Raw genomic sequence first — 12,787 nt, 5'->3', positions numbered from 1 at the left:
ACATCCTGCCAGCTCCAGAGCACTTTTGTGGCTTAGAATCCAAAGCTCTGTTCAACTTTAGAAGAGATAAAGGAGTAAACTGGGTAAAGATAAAGGAGAAAAGATAAATATGTGTTGGTGACCAAGAGAAAGGAGAGAACTGGAGTCAGAGAGCATGAATGTGCAGTAGAAGGGAGAACTGAGAGAGTAAGCAATTTTCAAAAAGAGGTTATCAAGAGGAAGAGAAAATGTATTCTCATTGGAAGAAAGGAAAGATAAACACCAACCTGAAAACAAGAGAACCAAGAGAAAAACTGCACATGATATTATGGTATATTAATGATAAACAAAGATGAAAAGGAAGTCCCTTCAGTCCTGCATGCTACTTCTGCTGACTGCCAGCTGCCGACAGTTCGATTCTGACCAGCTCAAGGTTGACTCGGCCTTCCATCCTTCCGAAATGGGTAAAATGAGGATTTTGAGGGCAATAGGGCTGACCTGGTAAACTGCTTAGAGGGCTGTAAAGCACTGTGAATTCTATTTCAGAATCTTATTAAGTCCAATAGCAGTAAGAATGTAATTATATGAGATAGGTTTCTCAACCTTGGCAACTTTAAGATGCGTGGATTTCGACTCCTAGATTCCTAGGTATTCTGAGAATTTAAATTCACATTTCTTATAGCTATCATGGTTGTGAGTTAATATTAATTTATATATGATTACACACAGACACACACACATATTTACTGCATTTAATATGTTCTGTATATTTTACTCACTCTTTTCAATGTTCAGTCATGATTGTAAAATACTGGTAAGCTGTCCTGGAAAATTTTGTTTTGAGGCATATATTTTTAAAACTAATTAAATACAGTACTGTGAAAGAAAAATTAGAGTCATCAATATGCATCACCTGTATATCTTCTTCTTCACATTCCTTTTTATATTTCCTTGGAAGAGTCTCTACTTCTCGAATATCTTCCAAAGTAACTTGCTGAGGAAGGACTTCAAATAAAGATGTCAAATACATAATAATGGATTTCTTATCAGGAAGCTGTACAGCAACATCTGAAAACAGAACATATAAATGGGATACTTATTTGAGGGCTATGCAAGGTTTCCAGGCTAAAGTTATGACAGTGCCATAAAACTACACTCATTATCTTCAAGTCCATATCCACAAAATAGCTATTCCCCACAAAACAATAATTCAGCAAAACAAGTACAAAACCTGAACCACTAAACTGAGAACCATCACTTCTCCATTATCATGTTTTTACCATCATAACTATACTAGCAGATGGATTTAAATCAATTTTTAAAAAGCACAACATGAGTGACTGCAGGATATGCAAACTCTCTATTAATGTTTAAACACCTACAACAAGGGCAGACAAACCTATTTTATGTCTTGGACATGGGCCCAATTTCATTTATTTTGAAACTTTTTTGACCACTAGGGAGCCAAGATAGTTTGACTAGCAATGTAGCATATCGCTATAATTTCCAATCTGCTTTTCGCTAGTGATTGGTGTTTTAAGAGAGATTAATGTGACTATTTTGCTTCATTTTGTGGAAAAAGTTGCTATTTTGTTCATTTATATTTTATAAATGCAGAGGACTAGTCAATATAAGAAGTATGTATCCATGCAGTCACTAGCAGTTAATTTTGTTCTGATGTTCCTTAAATAATTAACCATTCAAAAATCATTAAAACTGAGCAAGAATCAGTCATTTTTCTACTTAAATTCAGCTCTGTAATCTTGTGAATGCTCTTAAAATCACCCAATTGTGCTGCAAAACTGCGTAACGCCACAGGTAAGGGGTCCCTAATTTCTTGTCTAGAGCAACACTGCCCCCTTTCATCTTTAATATTCTCTACCTCTAACAGAAAGAAATTATATAGCAGTTATACAGTATTATCATATTTATACCTTCAGGGTCTAGCAATTTTTCTATTCCCAAAAATTTTTTAGCTACGTTGAAGGCATGTTCTAATCTTTCATGTTGAGTCATTTTGTTGACTTTATCCCAGCTGAAGAGCTCAGGTCTAAAAAAATTAGAAGAAAAATAAATGATTTTTTTAAAAAAACAAGAAAGCATACTTTTTTTCATACTATAAAACAAAACACTTGTATGCATTACATATAACAATAAACCCAAGTAAATAGTTTATGAAGACATCAAATTCTACACAATTGCTGATATTTTGAGGAGAGAAAAACTGGGAAATTACATAACCATTCCCTGGAAATGTAGGCCCCCTACTTCAATAAGAAGGCTCCTTCCAACAGAGCAGATTTTCCTAGATACATTATTTATTTGCTTTTGTTTCTTCACTCTTAATATAAAAACATGAAATTAAGAGATTTGGGGGAGCCAATAATATAAGGCAGGGGTATCAAACTTGCAATGACACGCTGTCGTCACGTGATGTATTGCAACTTTTTCCCCCTTCGTTAAAACGGGGGTGGGGCTGGCCAGCACGTGATGCATCCATCCCATGGGCCACAAGTTTGATACCCCTGATATAAGGCATTGTAATATTCAACAGTGCCTATGTCAGTGATGGCTAACCTTTTTGCTGTCGTATGCCAAAAGCGGGGGGGGTCATGTGCGCACATGCCCACACCCATAATTCAATGCGCCCCGCCCCCCCCCCATGCATGCATGCACAACGCCCCCTATGCGACTCCCGCTTTTGGACGTGATGGCCCGGTGGGCCTGGTGGGCCCGGTAGGCCCGTTTTTTGCCCTCCCCAGGTTCCAGAGGTTTTCTTGGAGTCTGGGGAGGGCAAAAATGGCCTTCCCACCCCCCCGGAGGCCCTCCAGAAGCTGGAAACGGCCCATTTCCCAACTTCCGGTGGGACCAGAAGGCATGCTTTTCACCCTCCACAGGCTCCAGAGCCTTTCTAGGAGTCTGGGGAGGGTAAAAATGGCTCCCCCCACCAAGGCCCTCCGGAGGCCGGAAACAGCCCATTTCCCGACTTCCAGTGGGCCCGGAAGGCCCAAAAATAAACTGGCTGGCACGCACATGCGCGCTGGAGCTGAGCTAGGGCAATGCTCATGTGGCCACAGATATGGCTCCACATGCCACCTGTGGCACGCGTGCCATAGGTTCGCCATCATGAGCCTATGTTGTTTTCATAAACAAAAAATGACAACACTGAACAGCTAAACATGGGGTTGAAGCACATGTTATTTACATAATATGTAATATGTACTGCTCCTGTTCTTATTAGAACCCATGTACTTCTCTGCTTCAAGGAAAAGCAGAGTCAGCTGCATGCTGCGTATGAAACGGAACATGTTTCAACCGTTAAGAATAATTTCAGAGTTGTTCAACTGGTTTCAATGATGCCTAGTCCAGATTATATTTACAAGGAATGAAGTCTATGAATCCATATACCCTCAAAATGACTAATTTTCTTTATGCAATGATGTACTAATTGAAGTCCTACAGCATCTACGGTATGTAGATGGTGTAGGACTTCAATTAGTACGTCATTACATTATCAGATTTTCAAAGAAAAAAATGTTTATTATATCTTTCCATGTAAAATTAGAAAGACAGGTATTTGTACTTCATGTTTTCCATGTTTGTTCTTAAAAAGAATGACAGAAAATTAAGCTTATTGCCTTCTCATACAAATTAGAAACCACTCCATTAAAACATGCTCTGCTTTCTCTCTACCTAACCTGTGCCAAATGGCTTTAAAATAATTCCAAGGATTAATTATTGAAAACTAAGCACAGGTTTTTCTGCTCTGTAACGAAATGCTACACTGGTAGCTTTCCTTCTATCATCCCTAGAAACTTTTGTTAAAATTGTCCAATTTGACGCAAAATATCCTTTTCCCTCCAGGATGATAATATTACAGATGCTGGGAAGCAGCCACCTACCTATGCCTGTGTATCAATGCATTGAAGGCAAGCCCATTTGTCCAGCTGGTAGTGAAATTTAACACATTAACTTCATTATATGACTTTGTGGACTGCCGCACCCAGCTCAACAGGATCTTTTCACTATTGGTTTGCTGTAATTCTGACATTATATCTTTCATCACATCTTTAACCTAAAAAGAAGTGCCCAAGTGTCAATAAAAAAGAATTAGAACGACTCAAAAAAACATTGTCTCAATCTTAGCATTAAAACAACGCTGCAAAGTGTTAAATATTAGAAATAGATATTGAATTACGCCATACCACAGCAAATGAAGACTCAAAACATTATTTCTATCTCATTACACCATATATTAATTCTTCTGTTTTACACTTTAATCTAAGTTCTCTGTATCCCTTAATAAGATTTGTACATTAAGAAAACTGGAGTACCTGCCCTAAAATCCTACTCTGGTTCCCAAGCTTACACATCAATGTCTTCCATTAACAAATTATTTAGCCTTGGAATCACTTTGAATAGCTTTCTTGGATATTTCTACAAGGAAGGCCCAGAACATAATCTGATGGTTTCTTATAACTATTATATTATTATATTTCATTAGAAGTATTTAGGATGCCATCAACTGAAAAAGCAGTAGAATTTGGAGGCAGGCAAATTGTTTCATACACAAACAAATCAAGCTTGAAGCATCCCATTCTGAGTTCACAAGAAGTTGTTTTGACCTCACTAGAAGTGTTCAGAGACGTTCCATCCATACCATAAATATTTTGAGCACAGTATACTTCTAAAACAACATAAAAATGTTTCCAATAAGAATCAGTTTACTGAACTGAAAACAGCATGTTTCAAATTTAAAACATTTTCTATCCTCTAGTATAAATCAATCTTGAACTGATAAGGTATGACATATAGCTCAAGTTCCTTCTTTCTCAGTTAACAATGAATTAATTTACAAACAAAAATCAGAAATGCAATGGGATTTAACAAATCAAAATTTCTGTTCTGTCCAATACACCTAAATTATAAATAGAGATTCTCTAATGGACTCAGTTGTAAACTATAGAAATAACTTTAAATGGATCTCATCTTTATCATACACATAAAATCTGGTTCCAATGATATTTCCAGCTGTAATATCAGACTTACATTAAAAAAATCTATCTTCCCTGACCCCTTCCACATGAGAAGTTAAGAAATGTAAAGTAGTTGCTTCCCATTTCGTTTAAACAAAGGGGCAAACAAACATTTCCTATGTTGTCTAAATGGAGGAAATTCTGGTTTATTCAAATTATTAATTCAAAATCTAGCTTGCAAATTCTTAACATTAGCTCAATTTTTTAAAATAAGTTCTATTTTATAAATATTACATTACATAAGTTACATTATTACATGATCTCACTACGTCTCACTAACTACCTGTAATATCCATATGGACTAACTGTAGTTACAGACCATAGACTGGAAATCATTGTTCTGAAGATAGCACACAAAGAAGATGGAAGAGGAAGTCCAGAAATTTCAAAGCCCATACTCATTTTAAACACAAACCCATAGATTAGCACAGGACACAAAGGTCTTTTTATACATGGCATCTTCAGCACTGGCGAAAAAGGAAGCAAATAACAAAATGTGCATCATGATGCTGCAATGTGAATTCTGTCTCTTTAGCACAGGATTTGCAGTGTAGCACAAAAGTACGTAAGGGATGGACCTGAAAACTCTATAAGAAGTTTCACACTATGTTTCAAGTTGTTGCTTAGGGGAGTGTTTCCGAACCTTGCCCACTTTAAGATGTGTGGACTTCAACTCCCAAAATTTCCCAGGTGGCTGGGGAATTTTGGGAGTTGAAGTCAACACATCTTAAAGTAGCCAAGGTTGAGAAACACTGGCTTAGAGTACCCAGAAATTCAAGACTGATTGGTCAGCTGCTGTGAAAGTTCTATAGCATCTCCAGCTAATACTCCACCAATACCCACCAATGCATTCTACAGCAAAATAATGATTCACACACATGGGCTGAGAAAAAGCATCAAATCTGCTCACCTGCCAGTGCAAAATTACGCTCCATAACAATCCAAGTGTCAGTTTGTGATTTCCATCAACAATGTCTGTCCCTCCTATGTTCACCAGATCCACCTGGAAATATTATCAAATAATGAAAATGTCTTCTTAATCAAAGGCATGCAAACTTTAATGGAACTAGTAGAAAGTGGAGAATAGAGAACCAATGGCCTATCAGCTGTTACTCTACTATAACTCTCACCATGGTTTCTCACATTCCTGGAATCAGCTATGTAACTTAATGATTTAATTGTACGTGAATAATTCAGTTTAGACCAAATGAAGTACTATATAATGTGCTGATTTTAATATACTGACAATATGATGATCAATTCACAGGAAATTATTTTCTTTAAAAACACCAGCAGGAAGATGAAAGTGTGTAATATAAAGGCATAATTAATGAATAGAATATAAACAGTTGTGATCAGGAGGGCTTTTGTGCAACTGCAAGTTGTGAATAAGTTACAACCTTTCCTGGAACAATCCCTACTCAGAGTTACCTATGCTCTATTCACCTCCTGTTTTGGCTATTGTAATGAGCTTCTACATGGGGCAGCCCAGGGGTGAAATCCAGCAGGTTCTAACAGGTTCTGGAGACCCAGTAGCAGAAATTTTGAATAGTTCGGAAAACTGGCAAATACCACCTCTGGCTGGTCCCAGGGTGGGATGGGAATGGAGATTTTGCAATATCCTTCCCCCAGGAGGAGAGGGAATGGAGATTTTGCATGCCCACCAAGCCACACCCACAGAACCGGTAGGGAAAAAAATTGGATTTCACCCCTGGGGCAGCCATTGAAAAGTATCCAGAAGCTTCAGTTGGCTCAAAACAAGGTGACCCACATGATTTTGTGCAAATCTAGATGTGCACACATGTCACCTCTCCTGCAGAAGCTGGACTGGCTGCTAATTTGCTTCTGGGTCCAATTCAAGGTGTTGGTTATCACCTTCAAAACCCTACATGGCTTGGGATCAGAGTATTTGAAGGACCATTTATCCCAATCATATATACCTGACCTACAAGAGTAAGGAGGCAGGGAATGCAAAGGGTCCCCCCCTCTTAAGAAGGACCACCTAGCGTGGGGTGTTAAACTCAAGGCCGGTGGGTTGGATCCAGCCAGCAGGATGTTTAGATCTGACCTACGGGGTCACCCTGGAAATAGCAAAGGACCAGACCGCGATGCCTCTGCCAGCGAAAATGGAGCTCAGGAGGGCTGCGCGCAGCCATCACAAGCTCTGTTTTTGCTGGCAGAGGGTTGCAGGAGGCCGTCTCAGCCAAAAACTGAGTTTGGGAGCCTGTTTTCACTGGCAGAATGCTCAGGCCACCACAAGACACCCCAAGACAAGTGATGTCAAGCTGGCCACACCCACCCTGGCCACGCCCCCCCAACCCCCAAGGTCAAAGACAACCCTGGTGTGGCCCTCAATGAAATTGAGTTTGACCACCCTGATCTAGCGGGATCAAGAAGAAAGTCCTTCTCTGCGGTGGCTTCCTACTTGTGGGAACATCATCCCTGCGGAAATAAGATTGGCCCTCACTTTGACACTTTTTTACAAGCTCTGAAGACATAGTTCTGGCAACAGGCTTGGAGATTCCAGAGTGATATGGAGCCCATCAAGTGGCTTTTCTGATTGTTGTCACTAGGTGGGTTGAGGTGGGTGTATTGCTTTTTGTACTGGGGTTTTACCCCTCTAAGCCATCCAGATTTATAGAGAGTGAATTGGGTGGCCATATAAATTTTCATTCATTCATTCATTCATTCATTCATTCATTCATTCATTCATAAATATAAAAATTAAAAAAATTAATCAAATCAAATCAAAACTATATAAAACTCCTAATCTTTCATTTTTTGCAAAATAAAAGTTCTCATGCTATCAATGCAACCTTTCCATTGCAAATATTTCCAAAGTTATTGCCACAACATACTTATCAGTAAAAAGAAAACAAAGTTTTTATGTTTTCCCATAAAAAAGTTCTATTACTGAGTCAGTACTATAAATCTTCTAATGTAAATTGACCACTTTTAGCTTCTTGATGTTACCAGCTCGTTCCCAAAGCAAAGCTTTTTCCTAAAGGACAATTATATGGGAGCCTGGATTTACCTTCTATTGTTTTTAACAACAAAAATAACTTGGGGAAAATAAATAATTTGTCACGTTACAAGGAAAAGGCAATTTCCAGAAGCTGAACCTGCCAGCTCCATCTGATCAGTCTCCATATTCTGGAGAATGTACAGAGTAAAAGAAGAATATAGGCATCAGGAAAGACATGTGCTGTGGTTGTGTTTAATTCGATAAATGGAGTCAAGCTAGTATCCAAGTCTAAGAGTAGGCAATATTTAATTGGATAATTACTTCTTACAAGCCAATGAATCAACATCATATCTTATGAGTCTAATGCACCTGAGAACAGACTGAAGTCTATACAAACAAAATTACAATTTGGCTCAGCCTCACAAAATAAATATTCATTCTTTCCATCTACAGCCCCTTAGGATCTCCAAGAACAAGAAATACAAGTTCACTTCTTACAGTAAATGATCATGCCATATAGCACACTTTGTTATCTGCAAAGTACAAGCAACTAGGAAAATTGAAAGGAGGCATGTTAAGTTGTACAAATTTTTAGTCCACATATCCCTACTCAAAGATAGAGTTTTCAGAAAACAATTTTACAATTATCTTTTTCCCTCAAGTTTCAAGAAAACTGAGCAATTTAGAAACTTACATTGTTCTGATGTAAAACCTGAAGTACTTTGTTGACATTATTCAAAGCATGGACTCTAGTAGTTCCACGTTCTTTTAGCTATGCAAAAAGAAAAAGAGAAAACAATATGTAAATAATAATAACTGTTACAATTAACTTTTCAGGAAAAGCACAATTAAAGCAATGATGCAGATTTTGGAACATTTACTCTAATTGAACTGAATGCATATCCCTTTCCTTTATCCAAGTAACAGGACTGCAACACCCTGCAGTATGCATTATTTTGGCAACATATGTCAAAACATTTTAAGAACAATACTGTACAAAATGCACTGTAGCAAACTTTAGTTGTGTGCATTCTTTTTCTCTCTTCAAGCATAAGTTTAGCAAAGCCCATTTTACAAATTTTGTTTAAAAATTGAAAACTGGTGTAGAAACAGAATTTACAAACCATGCATATCAATGCTCTTGTTAACTAACTAAATTCAGGGTGAATAGAATTTTGTTTCCAACAGTCGGAGAAATAGATTTAAAACGTTGACATTTCATTTTGCTTCCTGCTGACGATACTAAAATTAGCTAAACTAATTGTCACTAGGCAAAATAGACCAGTGTTATTCAACCTTGACAACTTTTAAGATGTGTGGACTTCAACTCCCAAAATTCCCAAGCCAGAATGCTGGTTCTGATATTGTAAATAAGCAAAGGCATAGTATTTTAAATTATCTTTTCAAGATGGTGATAATAATGGTAATTACCACTTACCAGTGGATTCCCTGTTAGCCCTTCTAAAAGATCTAAGAGTTTCCTCCCATCTCGAAGATCTGTGAATATATCCTTTATTGGTTGTTTTCCAAACTATAAAAGAAGATAAATAATTTTTAAAAAATAACTTCTGAGTCCAAAATATAACATAAACAAATAAAAAGATAAACTACAGTCAGATGTCATCTTGAAATACTATTATCTACACGTGTTATAGCATTCCAGATTTCTTAGCATGATCTTTATAACAGGGCTGTGCTCTGTTTTTCTCACATATTCCTATTTTTTAGACGGAAAAGAGTAGCACTAGAAGAAATTTTGTATCCCAGAAATGAGATGGAAAATCAGAGGTTTCTCTTGCAAGGAAATACTTTAGGGAATTTATTTTAAATACATTAAACCACCAGAACACATATAATAGGTACTGGTAGAGTGCTACTATATGATGAAAAACTAGTCTTTAAGCTTTAAGCAAGGAAATCCAGCTCTCCCCTGCAGGAGTGAAACGCCACTATAGAAGCAGTAGATATAGGTAATCTTCAACTGACAGCTGTTCATTTAGTGACTGTTAGAAGTTAAAAGGGCACTGAAAAAGAGTGACTATGACTATTATTCAACTTACAACCATCACAGCATCCCAGTGGTTACATGATAAAAATTCAGATGCTGGCAACTGACTCATATTTATGATGGCTTCAGTGCCCCTAGCTCATGTGATTCCCCTCTTACAACTTTCTAATAAGCAAAGTTAATGGGAAAGCCAGATTCACTTAACAACCATGTTATCAACAACTGCAGTGATTCACTTAACAACTGACTGACAAACGGCAATCAACATGTAGTTCTCAATTGAACTGCATCTACATAGAGGGAGGTATTCAGTGGGGTATCCCAAGGCTCTGTTTTAGGCCCAGTATTTTTCAACATCTTCATTAATGATTTGGAGAGGGGATAGATGGGGAACTCATCAAATTTGCAGATGACGCCAAACTAGCAGGAATAGCCAACACTCCAGAAGATAGGCTTAAGATACAAAAGGATCTTGACAGACTTGAACATTGGGCACTATCTAACAAAAAGAAACTCAATGGTGAAAAAAGTAAGGTTCTACATTTAGGCAAGAAAAACAAAATGCACAGGTACAGTATATGTGGTACCTTGCTCAATAGTGATGACTGTGAGAGGGATCTTGGAGTCCTAGTGGACAATCACTTAAATATCAGCCAGCAATGTGCAGCAACTACCAAAAAAGCCAACACAGTTCTAGGCTGCATAAACAAGAGGGATAGAATCAAGATCACGTGAAGTGTTAATACCACTTTATAATGCCTTGGTAAGGCCACACTTGGAATACTGTTCCCAATTTTGGTTGCCATGATGTAAAAAAGATGTTGAGACTCTAGAAAGAGTGCAGAGAAGAGCAATAAAGATAATTAGGGAACTTGATGATAAAACATATAAAGAAAGATTGCTGGAACTGGATATGTCTAGTCTTATGAAAAGAAGAACCAGGGTGACATAATAGCAGTGTTCCAATATCTCAGGGGTTGCTAGAAAGAAGAGGGAGTCAAAGTATTCTCCAAAGCACCTAAGGATAGAACAAGAAGCAATGGGTAGAAATTAATCAAGGAGAGAAGCAACTTAGAACTAAGGAGACATTTCCTGACAGTTAGAACAATTAATCAGTGGAACAACTTGCCTCTAGAAGTTGTAAATGCTCCAATACTGGAAGATTTTAAGAAGATATTGGATAACCATTTGTCTGAAGTGGTGTAGGGTTTCCTGCCTAAGCAGGGGTTTGGACTAGAAGACCTCCAAGGTCCCTTCCAACTCTGTTGTTCTGAATTCTAAATTCTAAACTGTCTCTTTTAGCAACATAAATTTTGGGCTCAATTGCAGTTATAAGTCAAGTTGTAATCAATAATTTCAAAGCATCTCCTTGCAACCTAGCCAAGGAATGACTATAAGGGAGAAAAGAGAATAATTTGGACAGTATCATTTCCAGATATGGAAATGTCATACTCTAGAACTGTTCATAAAAAATAAGTTTCCAGTTTGAGATGAAATGATAAGGTATAAAAGATAAACAAATGTCCCCTGCCCCCAAACCCTCATTCCCATCTCAGATTGTCATCCTCTGTAGCCTAAGCAAGCTATATCTGGAAAGATTAAGTGCTACATTATGCAATAAGAAGAAGTAGTGTATTTAGGAACTTGGTTCTCTGCTGCACGTCCCTCTTCAATAAGATCATGATTCAAGCTTGAAAAAGCCTACTTTATGTAGATAAAGCTCACAAAGAATGCATTCTTCTTTTTGGGGAAAAAGTCTATCACAAATAACTTACACTCTTTCACTTGCTTCCACTCTTTGTTTAGCTTAAGCTTGAGTGTTTCCAATCTATCACCGGTTTGTTTTCCTTTATCTATATTAATTCCTTCTAAGTCACCCAACAACAAATTTAACACAAGGCAAAGTCAGTTTGAATTCACAGGCCCTCAATACCTGAAATTTAGTTAATCAGCTTACAAAATACCTTAATGCAGAAATATGACTAAGTTGTGGAAGGATATTATTTAAACTATATTCGGATGAGAATTTTTTTTAAAGTTCTATTTATGGGTAGCATCAGTGATAAATAATTTGAAACTCTTTTCTTTATGGAATGTGTGTCAATTCAGGAAGAAATTTCAGTATCAGACCTACCTGGGTATAGCCAAGGCAAGCCACATGAGCTGACTGATGGAACTGTATAAAAGTGCTTAGGGAAATTATTTGAAGATAGCAGTCATGAATCAATAGGAACTTGGATATTGAGTAGTATTAGGAACCTCTAAGTTTTTGATCTTAAACTATGTTCATAAACTGGAAACAACCATCATATCCACCAATACAGACAATTAGTCCTGTTTCCTAATGGCAGCAAAAATGGATGTGGAAGGCTAGAAAGACTGAATGTACTCAAAGAGTACCTTAATAAAACATATTAAAAAGGGGGAAGCATGAAGTTCCTTTAGCTCTTAATTACATTAACTTCTTATCAACTTCTTATTAAACTTTCCTCCTCATAAGAACCAAACATGAAGATTATTGCTACTGGCTATTTATTATTCAGGAAAGGAAAGATTTCCAGTACATAGATAGAAAACTAATTTCTAATTCATGTTCTGTAATCTAAATATGGTACTTTGATATCTGTGTCAAGATTTTCCATTTGATGTACCCAAAGCATGAGAATTTGATGTGGGAAACGATTCACAAAGCAGAAAGGTCACTACGCAAGAGAAGAGCAGTTTCAGTAAATAAAATACAGTGCATTTTGCCAGCATCTAAATTTAGTGCACCATCTTAAATGAGAAGCATTTTATTGT

The 12,787-nt window shown here is 37.3% G+C and overlaps 1 protein-coding gene across 2 annotated transcripts in view; it reads right to left on the bottom strand.

Moving 5' to 3' along the window:
* The window catches only part of UTRN (utrophin), a 370,975-nt gene that overhangs the window by 306,495 nt on the left and 51,693 nt on the right, over positions 1–12,787 (bottom strand). For both annotated transcript variants that reach the window (XM_060692261.2, XM_087882841.1), the window contains exons 4-9: positions 9,419–9,511; positions 8,675–8,752; positions 5,926–6,018; positions 3,882–4,054; positions 1,914–2,029; positions 893–1,047 (exon numbers count right to left, since the gene is read on the bottom strand). In XM_060692261.2, the coding sequence (XP_060548244.2) occupies positions 893–1,047; positions 1,914–2,029; positions 3,882–4,054; positions 5,926–6,018; positions 8,675–8,752; positions 9,419–9,511 (708 nt within the window). The remainder of the gene's footprint in view (positions 1–892; positions 1,048–1,913; positions 2,030–3,881; positions 4,055–5,925; positions 6,019–8,674; positions 8,753–9,418; positions 9,512–12,787) is intronic.

This window comes from Pantherophis guttatus, chromosome 1 (assembly GCF_059756535.1).
Source record: "Pantherophis guttatus breed Tessera chromosome 1, ASM5975653v1, whole genome shotgun sequence".
Lineage (NCBI taxonomy): Eukaryota > Metazoa > Chordata > Lepidosauria > Squamata > Colubridae > Pantherophis > Pantherophis guttatus.
The sequence above is the reverse complement of the archived record's forward strand: the minus strand, read 5'-3'. Positions and strand labels throughout refer to the sequence as shown.